The sequence below is a fragment of the Netta rufina genome (genome assembly GCF_964035555.1).
Source record: "Netta rufina genome assembly, chromosome: 5".
Classification (NCBI taxonomy): Eukaryota; Metazoa; Chordata; class Aves; order Anseriformes; family Anatidae; genus Netta; species Netta rufina.
The window spans coordinates 28,560,956-28,587,018 of NC_140128.1; the positions used below are offsets into that span (position 1 = coordinate 28,560,956).

At 48.2% G+C, this 26,063-nt stretch overlaps 1 protein-coding gene across 7 annotated transcripts in view; it reads right to left on the reverse strand.

The window, feature by feature from the left end:
• The window catches only part of ACTN1 (actinin alpha 1), an 85,224-nt gene that overhangs the window by 39,276 nt on the left and 19,885 nt on the right, over nt 1-26,063 (reverse strand). For all 7 annotated transcript variants that reach the window (XM_084287759.1, XM_084287758.1, XM_084287757.1 and 4 more), the window contains exons 2-3: nt 7,737-7,851; nt 3,060-3,179 (exon numbers count right to left, since the gene is read on the reverse strand). In XM_084287759.1, the coding sequence (XP_084143885.1) occupies nt 3,060-3,179; nt 7,737-7,851 (235 nt within the window). The remainder of the gene's footprint in view (nt 1-3,059; nt 3,180-7,736; nt 7,852-26,063) is intronic.

Here is a 26,063-nt window from a genome sequence, read left to right on the forward strand (position 1 = left end):
CAGCTAAACAAAGATGTTTAGAATCATCTTGGATTGTTAACGTCAGATATGGCTGTAAAAAGCTGCTCTTAATCCTCATTGCTTATTCTTTTTGCTTAGCTCACCCTCCATTTAATGTGGACATGGAATGTGTCCCACACACATACTTTGTATGGGAAGCCCTCTTGCATTCTAGTTCGCATCCACTGGGACAAAGCTGCAAAGCCTGGCTTCTAAGCAGCACAGAGAGACCTTCATTTGATGAATGCTAGAGAAATGTCATGGAAACGTTTTGCTTGCTTTAACGCTTTAACTCTGGTTGAGCGCAAGGTTTCACAAGGCTTAAGCTAGTTGACCTGAGAGTCTCCCACTGAGATTCTTAGATTCTTTCTGGAACTTATTTTTCAACCACACTCCAAAAGAAGATCAACCACAACAGGACATTAATGCCCAATGCCTTTTGTCTAATTTATAAAGGGAACTGCAGACCTACTAATGTATACATGGGCTGCAGACCTGTCACACAAGACTGCTGCCTGGTGGATACCCAGAGCTGGAGCAAGCCCCCTCGAGGTGAGGAGGTGCTGCCCTAGCGAGTACACCCAAATTGCTACAGAACTGTATTTTTCCCTTATGGTAGAAAAGCCACCTGGAAAACTTTCCAGATCAGTCCCGCCTGCCTGAGGCATTTACAGCTCATTTTCTTGGCGCAGTGTTATGACTGCCTCATTGGCTTTGATTTCCTACTTTGCTGTGGCGTGATGTCTGAAAGTCTCAATGTATGACCTTAAAATTCTTGCCCAGGAAGGCATATAACCCCTTCAATGGACAGAGCTACTGCTATCCTGTTCAAAGCAAAGGTCCATTTTTGCAGCTGATGTGCAATTTACCGTGTCCCCAGCTTAGACAGCCTGGGCAGAAGCCCTGCTGCAGGCCCACATCTCACACCAGAGTGGCCTGGGCTCAGCCTGGGGGCACAGGCAGGTGCTGGACTGGGGGGGGGAGCATTCATGATCACACTTGCATGGCCAAAGCTTGCATCAAATCACAGGCCCGAGAGCCTGTCTCACTGCCGGTCTCAAAGCAGGCTCTTCTCTTCTTATCCCCTTTCACAGCCATGTACCACCTGTACCTTCAGCAGCCAGCTAGTTTTCATCTACATCAAATGCCACCTGAGCATCCTGAGAAAGATCCCGCTTGGCTGTCAGAAGCAAAGTCACTGAGATGATCTGTTAAAAGCCAGGTCTTTTGGGTGGTGTAAAAAAACCCCCATAGGTTCACCATGTAGTTGCATGGGCACCAGGACAAAGGAGAGGCAGGAAGGTTTGGCAGGGAAGGTCAGAATCACAATTTAGACTGAACTAAATCATGGCTTGCCACAAAACTGCACCTCGCAGCCTACTCCCGAGCAGGATAACTGCTATGAGTCAATACTGAATAAAGGGGCCCTGGAGATCATTGGTCACAGAGCCTTTTACTTGCAAATGATCTGTAAGTGCTGTGAGGGTACAGTCATAGCTGATGCAGGAGCAGAGATCAAAAAGAGAAATCCAGTGGAAGGAGAAGAAAAGGCCAACTAGTGCCAAGGATACCAGAACCAGAAAAAAAAAGAAAAAGAAAAAGAAAAAGGGATCAGAGCAGTGAAGTTGGGTTTGACGCATGCTTTAGACTCCCAGAAGAATCCATATGTCTGTCCAAGATCCAGATGACAGCAGGAGCTGTCTTCTCCTAAGGCAGGAGACGTCTGGCTTCAGGTCCAGCCTCTAGTTATAAAAAAGTCCTGTACAGATATGGACTACTGAATCAGATGCTGGATATATTAGTCATTTTAATAAGGGCACAAAATAACTTGAAATCTGCTCTTGCGCTAAACAAACAGTACTCAGGGACAGCAACACCCTAAGGTTGCTCCTATGGGAAAAGCTCGGTAAAACGAGGGCAAGTTTTGCATGCAAGTTATATCAAGCCATTCATCTCTTACATTTAGCTCTTAAATAGCAAACACTGTAAAGAATTGTTTCTGCAATGCCCCTGAATGCAAGCTGCAAACTGTTCCAAAGTCTTCCTAACGTTACATCTTTAAGCTGGGGTATTTGGGGTAAGGCAAACACAATTACCTGCAGTGGTTGAGGTGTTCTGCCTGATCTGACACAGAACTAGGGGACCACAGGATGGGCACATGTTTTGGAGATGCTCACAAGAGCACGCCCAAGAGGCCAAACCTAGGGACAGCACGTCAATACTGCTCTGACCTCCTGGGCTAAGAACAAGCAGAGCACAGCCCGGCAGCCCCATTCCCCTCCCAGAGGATGAATAATGAATACTCATCCAGAACTGTATCACGGGCTCATATCCTGGCTGTCACAAGTTTCCGTGGAGAAACCACGTATTCCATCTGTAAGATGGTGATAACAAACCTCCCTTATTTTCCGTGGTCACTGTAAAGGCAAACGTAGAAATACCACAGAAGCGGAGTGTCTCCACAGCAACAGGGACAATAGGAGTCCATAGGCACAGGTCCAGAGCGGAGGAAAATGAATGTCACAAAAACACAGTCCAGACAAGATGACAAGTTACTAAGGTCTATAAAAGTCAGAGCAAACTATCTTACTAACCTGCAAGCCCTTCCAGGTTTTGAGCTATGTATCTGCAGAACACCTGCCACCTTCGCTAGGAAGACAAAAATCCTGCACAACTCTCTGCTGTGCAATTTACATGTTCATCACCCGTTGCTGCCCATAATTGTTTGCACAACACTACATGGGCTTACCAGCCAGAGTACCCATGGTTCCAGGGTGTGCAAGAAGCCTGGAAGCCCTGAGGACTGAAGTCTCTGGGATCCTTGACCTGTGCTGGTGACTGCCCTTGGCTTTGACCCATGGCACGTCCTACAACAATAAGGGTTCTTTCCCACAAGCTCTGCAACAAGCTAAATACCAACAGCTGCTCTGTTTCAATTGAGAAATAAACATGGTAGGGCTAGGGAGGCACAAAGGGAACTGAGATGCAGATGTGAGAGAAAGGCAATGGTAAGCACAGCTTGGACCCAGACAAATCAGACAATCATCTGGTTGCTTTACCTTCTGCTCCAATAGATACTAGTTTGACTCCTTTGCTGGCAATGAAATCCAAGGCCTTGTTCACGTTGGAAATTTTGTGTACTCGCATTTTGCCTCTCTCAGGCTTGGCCAAACGTTCACCTAATTAGAAAAGAGAAAAAGAATTGTTAGAACTCTGCATCTTTTCCTCACCGGTGGGTGTTTTCCCATGCTGGTGGCTCCCACTGCTCAGCCAGGCAGAGGGTAGGCTTCCCCAAGTCTTTTCTTGATGGTGAATGCAGAACAGCTACATTCGCTGTTAAGTACTCTCAGAAAGAAATAGATAAAGAAGTAGTTTTGTTGCATCCCAGGTAATTTCATAACTGATAATCTGTCGGCACTGAGTCCTTTCCACAGCAGGTTTGTACCAGAGGTACAAAGATCCTTATAGAAATTGTTCAAAATCATACTGAGCTCAGCAGTGGAATTAACCTCTCTGTACCATTAACCACAATTAATGGTGCCTGGAAATGACATTAACTGCCCCTCCCTGTGAAGACAGGTGAGGAACTCATCTCCAGCATCTACAATGTGCAATTTACAAAGCAAATATCTCTTTCTTGGAACTCCTTACTGTCAAATATTAGGATGGGCTTGTATCTTGCTTTCATTTTCCCCTTCCAAGCTGCAGACCTTGTACCTCTCTAGCCTTTGCACCAAATGGTCACAACTGCAACTATCAGGAAATAAAATCATTTCTTCAGTGAGCAGCTTTATAACTGTAAGAACCATCACCTCAATTCCTCTCCATTAAATGTTCAATGTATTTCTAACTCTATGTGATGGCCTTGTACACAATGGCATGCATTTTAAATGTATATTATGAGGCAGAGAAAGGGAAGCAGCCCAGCTCTGAGCTAAGGCAGGTAAATCTCTGGTGGGAGTGAGTCCAGTCACACTGGATCCTGACTACAACTAAGCTGGGGAACTTGGAAAAGCACTTTGTGGGCCTTATTTGTTTGAAAGAGCTGCATGAAGTGGTGTCCTTCTTGACTGGCTGCAGGTACTACTTCCATGGCCTGCTTTTCCTAGCACTAACCTACCACTCGGGGTAAGCAAATTAAAGCTTGGGCAGGCAAGTGGGCTTTTCAAAGGAATCAGTGATAGAAACATAACCAGACACGACATCAGGAATCACCTTATGTGACCGACTTCACCAAAAAACAAACAGAGCAGCCTGGGTTTCAGATCACAGGCTCCAGAATACCATATACTATATATATATAAATACACATACAAAATGCAAGAAGGTTTTGCATTTGGAAAAAGAAGTTATGAAATAATTAAAAAAAGATCAAATGGGCAAGTCCAGGCAAGTAATTACTCAGATCTGTTCAGTTCCAAGAGCTCCTGCTTTATCTCAAGCCTGAGTATTTGAGTCAATGCAAGCCGTCCCAAAACCTTTACTTGAGACTTAAGGGCGAGAAAGAAAAGTCCTTTTTTAAAGAACTCTATTTCATATTAAAACTGGATGGCTTGTTTTCCTAAGAAAAGAGTGAGGAAATGTTACAAGGGAGAAAAATAGATTATCACCATAGCCATGCCCTCCAAAGGAAAAAAGGTCTGGAAATGAAAATCCTTTAAAAGTGTTTCAATTATTACTGTAGGCTGGTGTCAGGCTTAACGATAAAACCAGATTCACTTTCAAAATGACACAATTAAAGTAGAAAAGATGTATTTATCGTACTACCGCCTTCCTAGGATTAAAAATATCTCTCTCACTTTAATGGACCCTCAAGTACACATCATGGTGTTTTGCTTTCTTTTTCCACCTGAATAATGCTAGTCATTGAAAATACAAGTGGAAGCACCTTTTGTGACAGTTTCACAAAGACATTTTTACAAGTGTCATTTCAGAATAGACTTAAGCAGATTTATGCTGCCAAACATCAACAAACAAGTTGAGCCAGCTGAAAAATAACCATTTTCTTCACTGATGTGACTGTAAACTACCCTTGCAAAAAGAAAAATAAAGAAAGAAGCTCAGGTTTCAGCTGGAGCAGGAACAGGCCGATCCAATTCACCTTGTGGCTGCATAATGCGTGCTGCCAACAGGAGGGAGAGCATCCGAACTGCTCTCCCCAGGGCTGAGGAGGGCAGGATCGCTCCCTCTGCCAGCAGCATGATCCAAGAGCAGCCAAAGGTGTTTGCAAAACTGCAGCTTCCCTTTCTCAAATACCACAGTAGGATATTTGTTTTAGAATCATTTTTTAGTCAACTTAAAGAGTCCCCAAGCCCATTGGCTATTTCCTTCAGTCCCGAACTTTATTACAAATTTAGATTTCCAGAGCAAAGCTTCACATGGTTCCATGCCATGCAATATTAATAATGTAGACTGTTAAAACGGAAGCCTGCTAGAAATATGTTCTACTTTCAGCTATTTGCATTGCTGCTTTATTTCTCAGTACTTCTCCCAGCTGAGACAATGAAAATAAAATGGTCGACTCGCTTTCATTCTCCAATTCTCCTGTATTAGCCCAAGGCTGCACTTCAAAAGCCAAACAATGCAAGGAAGTGTTGGCATAGAAGTTGTTTACAGCAAATTTGTTTAGGAAAAATTTCAATTAGTCATCCCTTCTGTTTGGTAGGAAAAAAAAAAAGAGCTGTATAACTTCATTTGAAAAGTACTAAACGTGGGCTTGGACTTTTTCAGTCTCATGGTGTTATTTTTAAAACAGCTTTGTCAGGGGAAGGAAATACATGCAGTGAAAAATGAAAGTGTCTCTCAAAGGGCAACTTCTATGGGACCCACCACGAAGGCCAGCGGGAGACGACTTATGATGATAGCACCACCTCCCTCGCACGTCTCAGGCCGGAGGGCCAGGTGGAGGTGGCACTTGGCTCTGCACAGCTCTTGGCCGGCCCGACCCTGTGCTTCCATGGCTGAAGGCTCCCCCGGCCATCAAACTACCCATGGCGTAGCTGGGTTAGAGGAAAAGCTCAGCCCACCACAGAGCAGCCCTGCCCACGCCAAATTCCTGTCAGCAGCTCCGCAGTCCCCCGAAATGCGGGAAGAGGAAAGTCTGGAGAGAGCCAAGAGCTGAGAGGAAAGGCCAGAAGCCGAACCGGAGAGCTACGAGCCATCCGGAGACTCTCCCTGTTGGCAGGCGACCAGCAGGAGCGGTGGCAGGAACAGAGGCGAGCCCTCTCCAGCAGGGAAGGCATGAGCAGGAGACTCGTTCCCCTCATGTGGCGGCGCTGGGAACCACTGGGCTGCTGCTTCCCAAGCTACAAGCCCGAGGGCTACTGGTGGGGCCAGCAACTGTGGGCAGCTTTGGCCCTCATGGCAGGATGGGGATGCCCACGTCTGCTGGTGGGCTCCCAGCTGGACAACAGGCGAGGAAAGGTGAGAGGTGAGAGGAAATCAAGCGGTGTGAGGTGAGACCTGCTGCTTGAGCAACCAGCCTGCCACACTCACCACCCTTCCCTGTTCATGCTCCCCTCCTCTGTCTTCCAGCCCAGCAATCAGAAACCAAGCCATCAGGGCCCATCTGGAAGCCCCTCCGCTGGAAGGGAACAGCTCAGCAAAAAGATAAACACAGAAAAGAAAAATCGGGCTCTGCAAGCCAGCTTCTCACAGGCACTGCAGGAGCAACACGTGCTGCAGGGCTCTGATAACATTTTGAACTTTGATTCCTATAAACCACCAGCGTGGGCAAAAAAATGAGGTTTTATTCTATATCCATAAATTCTCAAGAACACATACTGACAGCATCTTTGCAGGAGCTGGAGAGGGTTAGGAAAGGAGGGGGCAGAGAGAAGGTAGTCTGAGTGCCTCTATCATGGCAATTTTATTGGAAAACATACCAAGAAGGTCAGGAGTGCAAATCCCAGGGTTGCTGTTACTGGCTCTAAAGCCATCAGAAGAAAGTCTGTGAGCACACAACCCCAATTTCACACACGCAGTCTTATCCCCTGTCATGCCTCCCACAATACTTAAGGTATTTATTTCATCAATAGGGATCATTGCTTATATGAAATAATCCCTGCTGAGGGAGATACCTGCCAAATAGTGGGACATTTGTGATAGGGAGTTAAAACATATCTGACCTACCTTGGTCACTGTTTTTATTTCAGATTGTTTTCTGGGATTTTGTTTTGCATTGGGATTTTTTTTTTCCCGAAGGCCTGAGCACTGAGTTCAGATTGAAAGTAGAATGGAAAAACTTCAGTCACAGCTGAAACTGAATGACACAGAAGATTTACTGGTCTGACTCCCCTCTTCCAAAAACTTCTATCCTATTCCCACTGTCATGTGGCTTTGGGATGATTTGCCAGTGCAGCATTCCCACACTCTTTCCAGAGCTGCTTCATCAGCCCTGCCAAGCAGTAAGAGACATTGCCTGAGCCTTCACAGGAGGCTGCGCATTCCTGACGGGTGGAGGAAAGCCGAGAGGCAGGAGCAGGAATGCAATGGGCAGCCTGCACAAGCCATGAGGCTTGGAGCACATTCCAAAAGCACATTCATGGTCACTGCTGGAGACAAGATATTCGTTAGGGAGAAATTTGTTCTGAATCAGAAAACAGCTGTTCTTATATTCCAGCAAGATCGGCAGCATTACAGCCCTTGCTGTCCCTAACCTGCAAGAAAGGGGGAGGACAGATTTCAGAACAGAGATGCTAAGGACGCTTAAGAGCACCACACAGAACCTCTCTCACCTGAAATGACTTCCAGAAGTAACATGAGTTTAAGACCATCCCTGAAATCTTCCTCTATGTTCTCAATCTGTGTCCCAGCCTTGCGGAGGTGAGAATTACACCATGCTGTAAATGTCTAAAACACAGAAAAGAAAAAAAAAATAAAAGAGCAGTCAGTAATCTTCCCAGAAGCCAAACAACAGTTCAGAACCAAAGCAGTGCTGCTAGGGCACTGCGATACAGACTGAAACACCACTTAGATTATCACTTTCCCATCTTGCAGAGCACAAGTGTTAGTATCTAAATATCTGAGGGAGTTGCAGGGTGCTCCCGTGACAGAGGGAGTCTGATAGAGCTGGTCACTTTGTGGTTCCAGGGTGCCAGATCTTCTGGAGAGGCCCTAAAGTTTCTGTTTAGAGTACCTTGAAACTAATTTTAAGGCATGCTAAGTTACTGGGGACTCCAATGGTGTTGGGGGACACATATTAAACATAATATGAAGGAGAAAGGAAAACAGTATTCCATATCTCCCTGTCCCTAGATAGGTGCTTGAGAAAAAAAATATTTATTTATTTTTTTTAAACTGCAAGTTGCCTCCGGACTACTCCACCACCAGCAAAGGCTGCAGCCTATGGGCAGCACCGAGGGGCAGACAACTTGGCCATGCAAACCATATCCAAGAAGCGTGGGTCCGGCTGCCCCTGTTCTCCCTCTCCTGCCTGCCTGGTTTATACTCGCCCTGCAGCTGCAGCAGCTGCTCACGTGAAGAAGCAAATGCTTTCTGAACTACACCACCATCACCCATCTCAACAGAAGTGCCAGTCCTCCGAAGGATGAGTGAGCATTACCCACACCGCTGCCTAGCAGAGTCCCAAACTTGCAGCGCTTGAGGGCCTCTGGCAGAGGGATCACTGAAGCCACCTCAATGACAAAAATCACAGCCACTCGGTAATTAGTGATATTCTGCAGGGCCAGTGGGGTAATAATAGGAGTATGAAGTGGAGGAGGGACTGAAATCCAAACTACAACACAGCCAGTGGCATTAAGGGTAAACAAAACTCTTTTTGGAAATGCCTTCTGACCTCAAGTGGCCAGGATAAGAGGATCTCTCATACGAGAGAAATGAATTTCACCACAACTGATGACAGCACACATTTTCTGTGGTTGGGCTCCGCCGGCCCGTGCTCTGAACAATGGGCACGTGGGGCACTGACGAGGAGGAGACCATCTCGCCTGTCAGGGGATCCACGCCAGGGTCTGAGCTTCCACGAGACAGGATAATAGAGATTATCTCAAAAGAGCACCACGTGAACGGGTCTGAAAGAGAAAAGTAAGTGCTGTCACTGGACAGTGACACACAAAACCCGGAGGTTGTGACATGCTCTCGGCCAGATGAACCACAGAGCCCAACCTGGAGATGCAGAAGCCATTTGAAACAAAAGCGCTGTTTGAAGAGTAAAAGGCAGCAGCCAGCTCTTTATGGGCGGACAAGTTTGTCCAAGTGCTAAGGAATGAGTTTCACAGTGTTTGAACAGGGCACCAAGCAAACCCTTTCCTTTGTACAGATTGATAACCCCTCAATCACTCTTTAAATAGAAGGGTGAGGTTACTCAAAGACTGGGCAGCTCCCAAAGCTCGGCGCTACCACAGAAAGGAGGTCTTTCTTCCCAGCCGTGCTCCCAGAGCCAGCTCAACTCACCGCCCCAGCACAGAGCTGTTTGCTTGCTGTGGTGAGGCACAGCTCCTGCTCAGGCAGTGCCTGGAGACAGTCCAGCAGCGTCCAACAAGCCTCTGCAGGAGAACATTGGGCTCACCTGGGCAGGCAGGAGGGTGGGGGGACCACAGCACTCATGCCATCGCCAGGTGCTGAGGAACTGCAGCGGGAAGGACTCTGCTGATACTGAAGCAAGGCACGCCAAGAATTTAGAAATGCTTCGCCACTGCTCACACCACACACTGGATTTCAAGAGGAAGATTGCCCCAAACAGCATGGAGACTTTTCTTATTTTTTCTGGAGGCTGGGTTTCCTCTATTAACCTGCTTGCACGACTGCAAATAGTGTAGCAGAACCTTGCCTAGGAAAAAGCTTTGCTTAGCAGCTGCCGAGCTTTGCAGTGTTGTGCTCGAGCCACGCTCTCTGCCGGGGCTGTGGGATGGAGCAGGATAACAGCGCAGCTGTAAATACTTCCATGGCAATAGCTCTCTGGACGGGTCCACGTATTGTGAAAGTCTGAGATCTCTATTTTCAAGATGGCCTGGTTTCCTTCCAGACTTGGAAGTTTTAAAAAAAGATTAAGCCATTAAGCACCTTTTATTGCTTTTTATTGTTATTCCCCTGGGAAGTAAGTGTTTTTTTTTTCTTTTTTCTTTTTTGGGTTGTTGTTTTGTTTTTAGGATAATAGTAGCTGTATTTGAAAACATGCCCTGTATCCTGAAGTACATCCTTTTGGCACTACTTTCTTCATTCCACTGCCCGTGCTATGTGGAAAGAGGTTCCTTTATTCGGCTCCCTTTTGCAGCCAGGCTCCTTCGCTCCTCCAGAGGGGCAGATGAGAGCAGAGACAGTTTCAAATGCTATGTCTTCATCACACATCAAAGTACGAGAGCAAGTTATGTCAGGAAAGTTGTAGATGCCCATCAACCTCCCTCTCATTTGTGGAAAGCAGAAAGAACACCACAGCTAGTGACTGGCCCGAGGTCACGTTACAGAGCAGTGTTGAAGTGAGGAGGAAGCCCAAGATTTAACTCACAGGTCACCAGGCTGCACTTTCATTTCTTGTACGACTTCTCTGAAGACAGGTCAGATTTGTTATTCATCAAACTAAAGCAGATCAGAAGGCTGTGCTCTAAATCATGGAGAAGCCCAGCACAGCTCAGCTGGGCTTCTTTGACCATTTTTTGAGGAACTAAGGGGGTTACAGGGTCTACATCGCCAAGAAACACAGATGAAATTACAAACAAACCACAGATCTTCTAAACTTTGCATTATTGCAAGGCCTGGAATGATAACCACATAACTGAGATGACATTTATTGGTGCAAGAGTCACCTAAGCATCGGTGGAAGGGTACAGCCCAGAGCCAGCCCTCCAACTCCTCTGCTGGGGCCTCCTCCACACATCACAGACATGGACGTGCTGAAGCAAGATGCCCCTGTGAACTGTTGCCTTTAGGCGTCAGTGGGACAGCTGAAGCCTCAGCTCCTCAAGGCCACGGGCCAGGAAGAGTTAACAGATGGCTCCCCACAACAGCTCCCAGATGTGCAGACATTTTCTGGAGGTACCCTTCAGGTCCTACATGAACTCCAAGACACCATAAACAGCACAACATGTGGAAACAGCAACAACCAGCAGCCCTACGTGGATGCATCAGGCCATTTTACAAGCAGGATTATAATGCTTTTAATGAGAGTGGGCATTTATAGCCATGGGATTCACAGAGAGTATTCTTCACAGACCAACCCTGAGCAACATCTGTCAAAACACAGCAAGCAGAAAACAACTTTACGTTGCATCTGCTGCACACACGGCTTGGAAATAAAATATCTTCTTACTTCAAAGTAGTCAATTGGAAGGAGATTTGACAGACAGCTGAGAGAAGGCTGAAGAAATGTGTTAGAAAAGTCAGGGGGAGCAGAAGAAGGGAGAGCTGAAATTTTTGCTGCCTCCTGGGTCTTGCAATCCTGGCAGTCTTCTTTGGAGTCATTTTTACTGACTTGGCTTCATGCAACTGCACAGGATCCTTTTTGTTTTTCTGGGAAACCTACTGAAACCGCTCTCTCGACCCATCCACCTTCTGTGCAACGAACCCGCTCCTCCCCGTGCCCTGAGTCACAGCAGCAAGCAGCGGGGGCAGCCGCCGAGCCCTGCGGGGCTGCCTGCCGCTGCTTGACAGCCTCTAGAGAGCGGAAAGGGCTGTCGCGAGCAGCCAGCCCTATTCTGGGTGCAGCCTCGGCCCAAAAAGCACCTGTGTTTCCTGGGGAGAGGCGAGGCAGACCGCAGCTTGGGGGGTAGGGCTGAAAAACCCCGTGTCGGGTACAAGCACAGAGCCACGAACTCAACCCTCTTCTCCACAGCAGCAGACATTCTTCCTCGCCGTCTGCAAGTGCAGAAGGCTGGAGATTATTCTCTCACTTACCTCTAGTTCCCTGTCCCAAAGAGAAAACAAATACTCTGGTAATCTTGAGGCTTAAGAAAATTTCACAGAAGTGGAAAACTACTTACTCTTACCAAATAACGGCACAGAAACACACTGTCGACTGGATTTTCTTCCTATGAATCTCACACCGTAAGTTTTCTATGGGAACTTCACAAGAGGTGTAAACAGAGCTGTGTTTCTTGGCCCTCAGATCTTTCCATAGATTGTACCCTTAATTTCATTTTTGGACGCAACAGATCTCCCCAAAGGCCTGCTTCTTGCTCAGTGCTCACATTGAAGGGATGCCCAAGGAAGGAGCATGTGTGCGTGCACATGTGCATTTGTCATCCCTGCTCTCTTCCTCCTGCTCTATTCTACAGTTATGACTTGTACCTTCCTTATTCATCTATTTTTTTAAAACACCCCAGCCTCATCAGCAAGGTCCCTGAGACTGACATCCCCTCATACCCCCTTGCTATTTGTGTGCCAGGTGCTGTACAAAGAGTAGGACCTTCAAATTCTACCACAATATAACCTGCCGGATGATAAAAAGAATAACAAAAGTCACCAAAAGCAACAAAATATGATCAACTATTCTGCCGCTGCCTCAGCATATAAGAGAAATTTATTGCTGGGGTCTCTACAAGCCTAGTTGCACACCTGTTTTAACAGGCACTGGTGCCCTTTTTCTGACACAACTCAAGAAGTCCCTGCTTCTCCAGGGTTTGCTGTTTTAGTCCTTGCCTGGGCATGTTACACACTCTCTGGTACTCTTTGCACCCCACAAACCTTTGTTTCTGTTCCTGAAAGTCAGTAACCTTTCTTCTTCGCACTGCCTTTTCCCAACTCTCTCTCTTTGTGGTAGCAGAGTGGTTCACACAACGTTCCTACAACTCGGGGAAGCAAGCCAACATTTTTAAGTTCAGAGAAAGCTTCTGCTTGCACTGTGCTGCTGCTGAGAGCAGATCTAGAGAGCTCTTTGCTGCAAGAAAACAGTCATAAAGCACTTCAGCCTCTGAGCAATTTTAGCAATGTAAATGTCGGAGCTACCACAACCACGCAAATGACATTAAAAAAATAATATATGGGCAGTTTTATCTCTTTGCGGCTGTGACAGTGACATTCCGGCTTTATCTGACCTTTCCAGATGCTCTTTACTTCTCTCCTTGCTAAATCACTCTTCCATGCAGCCCTGCTTTCCATGAGTGAGTGTAAACTTCCTGACACAGCCAAGAGACTGCCGTATTTGTATAACAGCCCCGGAGAAGCTGTAATTGAGCCTGAGCAGTGCTGCTCGCCTCCTCTCTGACAGCAGAAAGAAGTCTGGCTAAAGCGACCAGAGAAAGAATTTGCTGGAGCACTGCTTCGCCGGCACACCACCACCATGCTCAAAGGCCTCCAAGATACCCTCCTCCCTTCCTCGTATGTACACTGGGGGATGGATTTTAATCAAGTATTTCAACACCATTCAGCCTCTGCCATGTGTCCACAAAGCCCTGGCTCCTCTGAAGGAGGGGACGGAGTTGCTAGCACACGAATCCCAGCCTAGGACCATGGTATTACACGATCTGCACGCATGCCCTGCAAAGTGAGGTCCTGAGCAGGCCGGGAGCTAAGGGTACCGGTGGCTCAGGCAGATCCACGCTCGCTCTTGCAATGACTCCTACAGCCAATTCCAGGCTGCGAGGAATTTCATTTGAATGAAATTATCTGGAACAAGGATGGAGGCACTCACCCAATAACGACTAATAGTTTTTTAAGAGCAGTCAGAAAACTGCTGCACACGAGGTTTCTTTAAGCCGCGGAATTAGTCCTAAAGCAGTTCCAGCTGCTCCAAAATGGGCTCCTTTCCACCCTGGTAGGCTGGGAGCCGAACACACCGTATCGAGCAAGGAGGATCCTAACCCACAGCCACCACAAACCTCTCTCTCCTGGAGCAGACAGACGAGGCCACCATTTACTCATTACTCGGAAGCGTTTGGATGGCAGGCCCTAGCTCCCAGGCCCCCAGCCCGAATTCCCTGCCCTCAGCACCAGCGCACTTCCACCATTAACCCCAGAGCCCCACATGGCTTCCCCCCTGCTGGTGCCATTGCTCTCAGAGTTTCCCTGGTGCTCCTTTCCCCCACCACACACCCAAAAAGCATTAGGAAGAACTGCTGGTGGTCTCCTGGTGGCTGCTTGTCACCACAGCCCAAACTCAGCACGGGCCCAGAAGAGGGGCTTGGCAGCAGCTCTGCTTCCTGCCTGCGGCTGTGCTGCGAGCTGACACGGAGGTGTTCGGTTACGCGGGGAAGTTACACAGCTATCCCAGATCCTGTCAATGCCTTGGCACACGGAAGGCCATGGCTGGACAAGGCAGACCACATAAAACAACTCTAGTGAAGAAATTTGGGTGTTGAAAGGGGCCTTCAGGAACTACTCCTGCCATCAAATGTGCCAAAATGGGGTCTCCAGGCCCACCCGAGCAGTTTCCTTGCCCATGGGCTGCAAGTGACAGTTTTACATGTCTATATTTTTAATTTTCAACTGTGAGTGAGGAAGTCCAGCCCTACAACCTTCATCTCTGTATTCTATACTCCGTAGCTTATTCATCAGGCACCCTAGCAGAGCTTTAAGTACACTAAAGCCACTGGCAGATGACTGTCCTCTGCTGCAGATTGGAGATCCTCTACACAAACCTCACCAACTCCAGGGAGCTCCCCAAAGTGCTTTTTGTTTAAATCTGAATCTTTTGTTTGAAATTGATCGGCCACTGTTCACCATACCCTTCAATTTCATCTTCCAACCTGAAAATACAGCCCTGCCTTCACTGCCTGTTGCTCTGTATTTAACGCCGCCTAACAATTCCCAAAGGAAGAATGGCACTTGATAAACCATTTCAGCATTTACTTGTTTCAGCCCATTCTCTGGGACACAAGGGCAGCTGAAAGAGCTTGGTTTGTGCTGAAGAGGTTTGCTATCAGCAGTTGACCTGTGAAGAATTACAGGTATGATGGTCAGGGAGACCAATGCCGCACAACAAAGAGCTTTGCTTTCCCGTGGGGTTAGCCCATTCTCTCAGAAAAAGGCTGAAGGAATTCAATGGATATTCAGAAAGAATCATTACAGAAGCTCTCAGCGCTATTTTGCCACCTCCACAAAAGGAGTTCAGTACCACTGGCATCAGGGATAATGTCCTATTCTGGTCTAATTGCAGCTGCTGAGCTCCAAGTGCAGCTGAAAGCCAAAATATAGCCCACTGCTCCTGAAGTACTATGTGCTGAAAGGGGGAGGTGTCCCTGTATTATACAGCATGTTACCAGCACCCAGATAACGAGCCATTTGGTGGTTGCCTAAGGAATTACCCGGGGTGAAAAGGAAAATTGTAAGTTTACTTGCATCTTCCAACTCCAGGGAACAGCTGCTGAACTTGGGAGGACAGAGCTTGGTCGCTGCTTCTGCACACCCGGCTCCAATGAACAGCACTAAAGGAGTAAGAGCCCCGGTCCTGACTGCATCTGCATGAGCCAGGCTGGATCCCACTGGGGATATAACGCTCACTACCAAAGCCTCTCCTTGTCCAGAAGAGCTAGGAATTGGTGCACAGGGAAAACAAACCCTTCCTGACAGCCAGTCCGTCCTTCTGGACACTGGCAACGAATCAGCGTACCAATTGCAAGAAGCTCAAGTAAATTCAGTGTAAGAGTTTTCCATTTTTGCTCAGTGCTTTGCACAATTTTAAATTCTCCTCTCCTGGAGGAGGGGAGAATAAAAAAAGCGAGTCCCTTCCATGCTGGCTTTCCTCTGGCATGGTATTAAATGTTCTGGAGTCAGAGCAAGCCTTTTATTAGCTAACAACAAGCTAAAGTGATGAGGGCAGAAATCTCAATCCACTGCACTTCCCTTCCAGCACAGGGTAAATATTTGTTCTTCTCTACATTTGTGGCTCTGGAGCCTTTAACTCTCCTTCTGCTACAGACCTGCACCATTTCAGGAAGAATCTGCTGGCCTTTAAAAGCTCCTGGCCATTAAATCAATGACTCGGCTGGCATTTCGGATCCGTAAAGTACAAGCAGCCCTCATCCCACAGTTACCAGGGAGCACGAACAGATAGGAAGTTACAAGAAGTCTTCAGACATGCAAAAAAAAAACAACAAAAACTGCACTGTGAGATTGACTGGCCAGAAGTATGATCTTTTACAGTTTATTATGAAGCTCAGGCTAGTAAGTCTCTTCATTATGCTCTTCTCTCTCCTATGAAATCAGCTCATAAATGTCAACTTGCTTCAAGCTCTCTCATAACAAAAATTAAACAGAGCTGGCCTCTGCACTTTATATGCTGAGCTTCCCAAATACTTTATAGCATCTGGGCATACACTGGAAGAAATCATTTTGCTGAGCACTGGGATGCAGCTATTTATGGACTGAAAAGTGGCAACAAACCACCGAAAACAAGACTGCTCGCTTCAGGGAGGCATGAAAGCCTCCACAAGCAGTTTTACGCCATCAAGATGATGGCAAGTCTGCTCTTTAAAACCTCAGTCTCTCAGGTGGTTTACTCTGGTCCAGTGTTGATTTCAGTTCAGGGAATCACTCTGTGCTGGGGCAGGCTGGGGGAGAAGACAGTAAATGCCTGGCACCGTCACACAGCAGACATAAAGGCAACTGTGCTGTGCTTCTGCTCTCATGGCACAGGGGGTTCTACCAAGTTTATCTCAGTCCCATAAAGCCAGCAGTGCAGGGAGCTGATCTGGCTGCAAACCAAGCTGCCAACCAAAAAAAAAAAAAAGAAAAAAAGAGAAACAAAAAGGGCTGACATGGCTCACTCCATACCTGCACGACGGTGGTGCAGGGAAGCGCGCTGCCAGCATGCGAGGGGCATCCCTCTCTGGGCAGTCCACGTGCAGACTGCTGGAAGGCGATTTCTGAGCTGCAGCTCTGCAAAGCCCTCGTGTGGCCCAGGTTCAAAGACCCTTGGGATGGCCCCGAGCCCTCCCTGCCACCCAGCACGCTGAGGGTTCACGGGTGTCGCCTTTTCTGGGGCTCTTCTCTGGCTGTTTACTTTCTGGTGAGGGGGAAGGCAGGAAGAGGAAGTTACCGCTTCATCTACTCAGGCTTTCTAAATAGAGAGCTAAGTAAACAGGTTGAATAATTGCAACAACTCCGTGCATTTGCCCGCTGTTCTGTACAGATGCTGCAAAATAGCCCAAACAGCTCCTCAGCCCACCAAATGTTGGTGACTGCAGCTCTGGAGGGAAGAAACTTGAAATAATCTGGTTTTCTAAGGGGAGCTGGCGAGTGTCGTAGCTACAGGAATCTACACACACAAGAAAGGGTCTTCAACGCCGCGTTTGACATGAAGCCTGAGCTCCCTGACAAGGAGTGAGGAATCAGAAACGATACCTGTGTCCAACAGAGTTTCAGAACACTCCATGGATGTACTACGTGTCTGGGCTTCGCTCCCATCACTGGGGACCCAAACACTTGGCTAAAGTATGGCAAGAAAATAGACTTATGGATTCATTAGTGCCCAGCTAGGTCTTCCCCTTCCACACCTTTCAGCACCACCATCTCTGTGAGCAGGCTGCCGTCCCCGTGGCTCTCACCTCTGTCCCTGACAAAACGTGCTGTCAGCACTCAGCTCTCCTGCTCGCCCATGGCTGTGAAACACATCACCCCCAGCTCCAGAGTGCACAACGTCTGCGACTGTTAGGATCATTCACCTGATTATGGGTTTATCCAAAATTCAGAAAACAGCTCCTGGGTCAAGACGGCTGTGATGTGTGGTCTCAGTGCACCCACAGCCTGCCTCTTGTCAAGCTATTCACCAAGATCACCTCCTGCCATGCTGCAATTTGCTCAAGTTTGGGCCATGCAGCCGGTGCTGGCAGCCAAATTGGAAAGGAGACGACAAAACTGTGGCTGTCTCTAACAGGTTCCTCCTAGGTGAGAGGCAGCACAACCAAGAGCAAGAAAACATTTGGTTGAAAACACAACGAGCAGGCTACAACAGTTGGTATCGGGCTGATAGACGTGAGAGCTGACATCTCACGGCAAGGACATAAGAATGGGAGAGACAACTCAGGGCCTTGAAAGCAAAGACAGGCACCTCCTGCTTACTGAGATGAAGGAGGAAGAGCTGCTGGAGAGATGTGAACTGAAGGGCACGTTTGTAAGCAAGGGGTTATGAAAATTTTCTGCTGCGGATGTTTGGATGAGTGTGAGTCTGACTGGATTGCTCCACTGGAGTCAGGGAAAAAGGGTGCTGCAGCTCCTCACACAGAAGATAACCGAACCAAATGCCCACGTGGGACTGTCATTGGAGATCCATCAGCCATTCTGGAGGGAAACGAAATGTCAGGTCGGAGAAGGGAATGTCACATCCAGTACTGGATGGAAGCTTTTAACTGATCAGGGTATGAACCAGACTTTGAATATTTACATAAAGATACTGAAAAAAAAAGTTCCACCTCTAACTCCTGCGAGCTTTAAATACCTTTTAAAAAACAAAAAAAATGCAGAACTCAGCATTGGGGATCCTCAGCTGGGACCCCCACCTCCCACCCCAGAGGAACAGCACAAGGGGCAATTTTAACACGAACAGAGACCGTGGGAAGGTGGAGCTGCTCCTCAGCGCATCCCTGGGTGGATGTGCTCTTCCATTCACAAACACGGTTGTCACTTTTTGCTGCTGTTACTTGTGTGAAGCCAGCACAGATAATCAGGGTGGCACCGAGCTCTGAGCTTCCTCACGCGTGAAGAGTGAGCCCTAACTGTGGTTCATTCAGCCCCTGGCAGCACACAGAGAGCACTGTGAGGATGGTCAGAGCCTCACTGATTTACCAGCAGCTGACCACAGGCATCTCTCCTGGCAGGCTGTAACTCTCAGGTGGGTGCACGCGTTTGCACAGCTGTAGGTTTTAGGGTGTTTGTACTCGTGGTTTAAATGCCCAGCACATGAAACAGCTAAGAACAAGACAAATCCAAACACACGAGTGCCTGTGTCCCCTACGGTTGTGGGGAGAAGTATTTATTAAGGTTAATGGTCAGATTTAAAGTTGAATTGCGTCGTGACTTATTTTTAATTGGATGCCAAAAGTGTTAGAGCTACCGTGGGTGGTGAGATTATGAAGATGGTCTTTTCTGGGATCTTAAGACACAGTCTCTGTTGAGGCATGAATGTGTCATCTAAGAGCGAGGATAAAACAGGATTTAAACTCTACGCTAGCACTGAGTAGCAAGCTATTCCTATTCCTCGGTGTGCATCACAGGGCAAGGAGTGGCCTCATTAGTTACCATCTCCAGGGGCCCTAGGGCTCCTGCGTGCCAGCGCAAGTTCCTAACACCACCTTTCCACCACACGCACTGCTAGAGATGGGATCTTCTATCTTCACGCAGCATGTGCACACCAGTGGGCATATCCAGACAGCACTGTGAAACTGGTGGAGAGGTGTAGGGCATCCGAGCCAGGGTACCAGAACCAGCAGCGGTGTGAAAACAAAGCTGGGCAAGGGCTGTGGGATGCAGGAGCATGGGGCACAGCCCCCGGCAGAAATCAGCACGCAGCAGGTACGGGGCCAGGCTCGGAGCTGCAGTGGGGGAAGGAAGCAGGGGAGGTCAGGCCAGGTCTTCCCAGCATGTGTGTTCAGAGCAGGATGGAGATCTTAGAGCAAAACAAGAAAAAAGGCAGCGGAAGATGAAAAGCGATGATAGGGGATAATTACAGCAGGAGCTTTGTTCCAGGCTGCTGCGGTTCGACGTTTCAGACATCCCGAGACCGTAGCGACTGCACCGAGCGATGGAGGCAGCGCCGGCTCACCCCGTGTAACACCTGGCTGAGGACGGCACGGCATTTATCCTCTGCCTCCCCCACTTTGCTTTCTTTGCCCCAGCCTCATGCTGCTTTGCCTTCCCCATGGCCACAAGGACGCCGGACCGGTGATGTGAGCAGAACGTGGCCCTGCTTTCAGGGGATGCACTCTTTAAACATCTTCTTGAACTGACAACCAAAACGTCTTGTTTTTTTTTTTTCTTTTTTTAAATCAAATCTGTTGGTCTTGAAGCTGTTTATGAACTTTATCAAAGCAAGAAACTCTCTTTAAAAGAAGTCAGATGTTGAACTGATACGAAGGATTAAAAGGGAAGGAGAAACATTCAGGGATTTTTTTTCTTTGATGTTTTATTAAACCTGAGCCATTAGCAAACGCATTTTCAGTTCTTGGTAGCACAGTAAGCTCTGACCTAGTGGAAAACCAGACGATATTATTCTTCAAAAACCTTGTGCTAGGGTTTTAGTTTATTTTTTTCAAAACTTTCACGAAAAAGGAAAGAAGGAAGCGAGGCTTAAAGGCACGCACTAGGAATCTGCAGCACTCCGGGTGGACATCAAGCCTGTGTGAGTGGCTGTCCTAGGTGAAGCCTGGGAAAAGCCGTCCATAAACCTCCTGGCCTCGATCCAAGGGCTACCAAGAAGAATGTTTCCATGGACTTCATGGGGTTTGGGATCAGGCCCTGCTCCGCAGGGGGTGATGGCAGAACGACAGAGTCTGGTGACTCCGACCCAGTCCAAAGGAGCCGTGAGGAGCTGCTGCTGCGTTGTTTAAAAGCAGATCCGCACAACGCTGTGCCAGATACTAATGGGAAGAATTTGAGCTCTCTTTTTAAACCCTGCAACATGATTTTCACCGGTCTGATGACAGGAAGACCTATGGGAACACGGGGGAAAGCACTCTGCAGAAAGAACTGGAAGCAAAACGCTGATGTTCAGCCCATCAGGAAACATTTGCTGCTTTTACTTTTCCACCCCAAAGAGCTGGAGGCTTCAAACAAGGCTCTCGAGCACCAGCACAGGGGGTGAGGGCAGGGAGGGCAGTCCCAGCGCCACGGCCCTGAGCGAACTGAAGTTCCCATTAGCCCGTGAGGACTCGGGGCGTCCTCAGCCCTGGGTTTCTTCCGTAAAAATCACACTGGGCTCCTCGCTTGCCCTCTGGGAAGATGCAACAAGCCCAAACCTCACCTCAATTAGCAACGCTGTGCTACTGTATTCACTCAGCTGGGGAAATTAACTTCTCAAGCCGGGCAGTCGGGAAGGCGTGAGAGCAGTGGGAAGGCAGGAGCCGGAGCTGCAGCAGCCACGGTTGCAGGGGACGGGGCGTGATTTACGCCCTGGCCACAGACACGTTCACATTCCTGCATTTGCTCATTTCTAGGAGATGAGGTCAAAGAGCTCACCACAAGAGAGGACGGATGATGTAAACTGGATGCTGAATGCCAGCGCTAATTTTTCTTCCCCGTGCTCTGCACATACCCAGAGCCTTTCCATTTATAGGAAAGGCCATCGGTATAAAAGGTGCATTCTTCAGCGGGCCGGAGGAGGAGGCATCACACTGGGTATGAAAATGCTAGCATGGTTTCCAAAGCTCTGCAATCCCAGTTAAGGGATGAGAAAAAAAGAAAAAAAGAAAAAAAAAAAAAAAAGAAAAAAAAAAAAGAAAAACACAACGTTTTCTCTCTCTAAGGAGAAGCTTTCAGGAGGGTAAAGGATGGGAAATGGAGAGAGACTGTCTGCGAAAAATCAGGTATTTTTGGTGAGACAAATGAAAGAGCCCCAGAGGTAATGATGTCTATTTTCAATTGAAAGAACTAGATAGCAATTTTTTTGATTGTCTTCAGGCAGGGAGAAAGAGGAGTGGGACGACTCCTATTTGCCATGGCAAGCCTCCCAAGATGCTGTGTGTTAATGCAAATACCTTGGGAAAGAGAAGACGGGAAGAGGAGAAACCCAAGCAACACCCAGTAAAATCCCTCTCAGAACCACAAGTGAAAATGAACTTTGCTAGGCATTTCTGTAGCACTTCAGGACTGGAAGTGTTAGGATTTTCCCTTCCTTTCTGTAGCTCCATCCCAGCTCCAAGTGTACTCCCAGCTACGCTCTGACTAACCAGCGGGTGCTCTGCTCCCGTTCGACAGCTGCAATTTTGCCCTTTTAAAAACACGAGTGAGTTTCAGCATAGCTCTGACAATCTGAGATACCGGCTAGGGTGAATCAGACACCTTCTTCCTGCTGTACAGAAGGCGGCCTGCTTTCAGCAAGGGTGCTTACAAGAGGACAACTTGGCCACAAGCTGCAGGGTTTTGCCTCAGCAGTAGTGTGGCGATGCCTTTTGGGAGCTGGGCTTCAGGTGCCTCGTGCTCCCATTTTCTCCTGCAGGAATTCTTGTTTAAAGGCTTCTTCCACGACAAAGCACCCAGCAGGATGGCGCATTCCCACGTCTGACAAGTGCAAATCCTGGGAGATGTAACTCCACATGGGAACACACGGTCACAAAACGTTTCTAACACTTCCAGAATTACCGGCCCTTTGCAGGAGCCACACGGGGATGTAAGTGGCCAGTGCCTCAAATCAGACAGGCAGCAAACACCCCCAGCTACCAGACTTTCCCAAACCATCATCACGAGAACAGGGCACACTCGCAGTGCTGCCAGCTGTGCCACCAACTACGTTATTCAGAAACACCGGTCATTTTGTTTGCTCCTGCTTTCCATCAGGCTGCCCTAAGGAGGAAACAAACAGGGCACTTTGGGAGAGGGTGGCAGAGAGGCAGGGGCAGGGTTTGACTTGTGACTCATCTGGAGCAAGATGCTCTCAGTTATAAAGCTTCACCGGTACTCAAGGGGCATTGATTAGAAGAGAGTTGTGCAAAGATTAATTATTACTGGCCTTTGCTGCCGTTTAAAGAGAAGGCATGATGAAAATTGCGAAAGGGGAACTCATCCTGGGATAGGACGAGGGAAAAATGGGAAGTGGGGACCAGTTTTGTTTTTTCTTGGATGAGGGAAATTGCAAAAATAGCTGGGGGAAGAGTTTATTTGTATTATGAGCTTTAATCTCAGTCTGGCGGTGGTGGCAACAGGCTTTGGTCCAGCAGCAGCTGCAGAGAATGACCATAGGACAAATCTGTATTACACATGAACATAAATCCGAAATTTTCCATTCCTCTTCCTTCTGCCTGGAAGCATATGGCATCTATTCCCAAAAGTTTCAAACAGCAGACACTGAAACTACCACTAGCCCTGTGGGCTAGAAATTATTTCTTCACAGCTCTAGGTCTAAAAATACGTATTTATTTTGTCCTTCAACATGATGAACTTCCACGATACATTTGTACGATTACTGACGGCAGCATTTCAGTAAGAATTTGGGAGAATTTTTCCCCTCCCTGCCAAGCGGAGCAGAGGAGCTGAGCGCTGAGTCTGACAAGTGTATTTCTCTGTTAGACAGGAGCGGAGGGGCAGGCAGCCCTCAGGAGATGTGCTGCATGATGTGCAAGCTCCTGGTGGAAGGCAGCATCCGCACGGGTTACCACAGCCCTGCGCAGCCTTCTCCTCCCTTCTCCAAGCAGCTCGCCCAGCTAACGCTGCTACATCCAAGGCTTCCTTTCAGAGCTTGGCTCTGCTGAAACTCCTCCGAGACCACAAACCACACTTCAATAAAGAAAATACACACACACACACAGACGAGAAATTCCACCACAGCTAAAACCCAGTCGTCCTCCTGCTCCTTCCACCTCCCACGCTGAGCACGAACCTTGCCTTCAGCCCAAGTCAGAAGTAACCGGCCCTCCTCAAACCACTGCAGCAGCCAGAACACGGATGCATCAGCAGTTTTATAGCCTCTGTAGGTAGCCACCGCTCGCACGGCCGCATAAACTCCTAACCAAGGGACTGCTTGTCTCCAGTTGTAGACTGAGCAAGATGGGAAGCGGCCAGGACAGTGAGCGCTGCTGGAGAGCTCTGCGAGACACGGCGCTGGGCTCGGACATCTCGCGCCCACCCAGTACCTCTCTGATCAACAGCCAGGAGTTAGGACTTTAGTTAGGGAGCCCAGAGGGAGGGCACGGGGGTACCAAAGGCTCAGGGTCCCCCGAACACGACCAGCTCGAGCACCCCCCTTCGCTATGCACCCGAGAGCTTCACTGTAAACACGCCCTCCACCAAAGCAGAGAGCAGTAATATAAACCAGATGCTGCAGGGAATTTTTTCCCTCTTCGTCTGCACTAAATTTAAATACTGAGCTCTTCCTTTGCCAATTCCTTCTTAAAGGGGCTGTACGCCGCTCTTCATCTCCATCCCACTCATCTGAAGCCAGCCGAGCTCTTAGCAGCCCCGGGAAGCACGTGTCCTCCACGAGGCCTCGGAGGCCACGAGCTGCCTTTGCAGCCACAGCACCCGGAGCCCTCCCGGCCCCTCTGCCCCTCCACCTGGGCGCAGGGGAAAATCTGCGGGTGCAATCACACGAGGAGTGCTTGGGGGCTGGTGTGGGGCTGCAGCACAAACCCCCTGCTACACGAACACACCACCACGTTTCAGCGTTGTGCCATGGCTGCGTCTAAATCCAAGTGAGGACTCCTGGGCTCGGGACTTCGCTTTAACTATGAGGAAAAGAGCTAAATGCAGCCTGGCGTGTTGAATGCTGCAGTGTGCAGGGCTAATTGTCAAAGTCCAGCTGAAACACACAAGCAGCAGCGTCATTGCACACCACCTAACCGTGCTTTCCAAGTTTTTTTTTCCAGCTTTAACTAGAGGGTAGGCTCCAAAAAACTTGGCTGTTGTTTAAGACGACACTACCCTGCCCTTTGGTTGAGCACTGCTACTCCCTAAGAGGTGCAGCAAGGAGGAGCGCGTGCCTGAGCCTCAGCTGCTCCACCTCTAGGTCCAAAGTCTTTGTTCCAACCAGGTGTGAGCCCCATGAAGTTTCCCCATCCTTGAGTTATATCCTACTCCATCTCTTTATCTTCTGACAAGGAATGTGACAGAGTCAACACAGGAGCAGCAATTCCCACCTTGTGCATGCCAAAGAATTGCATTTAGCTTGTAAAAACTGCACCAGGCCTGATCAACACAACGTCCTACCACAAAGCCAGCTGCAGTGCCAAGAGCAACCTGGAAGCCCCCTCCGAGCAAATGGAGGGAAGAGATGGAAAGCTGTACCCATCCCACCACAGGCCGTGCCTCCCAGGAAGAGTAATGGAAACCCAGATGCCAGTGAGACACCAAAGCACCTACAGGACTCGATGATCCTTGTGGGTCCCTTCCAGTGGAGGAGGACCCAGCTGCATCACCAGCTTAATGCTCACCTGGGATCAGCCCCCAAAAGTGACTGCACCTGCCCCCGGCCTTAAGTCAACACCATCTTCCTTGCAAATGCTTTCAGCACTTATCTGTCACTGACCTGTGGCTAACCATTCGGGTGGCATTGCATTTACACATCGTTCAGGCCCTTCCCCTCCCCTTCGCTGGTACTGTCAAAGTGCACAGCTGCTCAGGTAATCAGCAGGGTGGGTTTTATTTCAGGAAGTCGCCTTAGCCTCCTAGCTCCATCAAACATCAGCTGCCCATGGTAATTCATAAGCAAATCACTGGTAATTTAACCGAGCATGCCATTCTGGAAAGATGCAGTGGTGCTGGCACACACTTTTCTGTGTACTCCTGCATTACATTTCTACTTTTGGGAATACCTCACTTCCAAAGTCAAACAGTAACCTATTTATTTTTTGATAACAAGCCCTTCAGCAAGCAGCGGAACCAAGGAAGCCTGGCGTCCTACAGTGCTCCCGTTGCTCTCCGGTGCCTCACCGGGAGCAAAGCTCTTTGCCTTTCCCCATCCCACCCCAAATCCCGAAGGCAGCACATAGCTAGCACCTTTCTGTGTTGCTTGACTTGTTTTCCCTAACTCTGTTGTACCATATCACTCTTCAAAGGTAAATAGTCACAGAGTAAGTGGGATGTTCTCTCCTGGATTATTAAACTAGCTAAAGAAGAGAAAATGAAAGAATAAAAAGGCCAGTCTCCCTCACAGGGAGAAGGGCATTACCCACACTTCATGCAAGCTCAAATACCACTTAATTTTTAGAAAAATAATATGATCAGCAAGGTGAAAACACAGTTCTGCTTACAAAGCCTAGCTGTGAAGAACTGGATTTAATCAAAAGACAGGTACACAACAATGACAAGCAAAATTCACTGGTGATAAATCTTCAAAGATACGCTTGCATTGGAAATACTCAAATGTCTTTCTGGATCCCGAACAAATTCAAAACAGGGAAGAGCCCTGAACAGCTCATCAATTCACCTGCTTAAGGCACAGCAATACCCTAAATGTGAGGCCACAAGTGCAGGAGGAATAGCACGAAGAATAATTATGGACATGAGAGTACCAGCACGCCACTCCA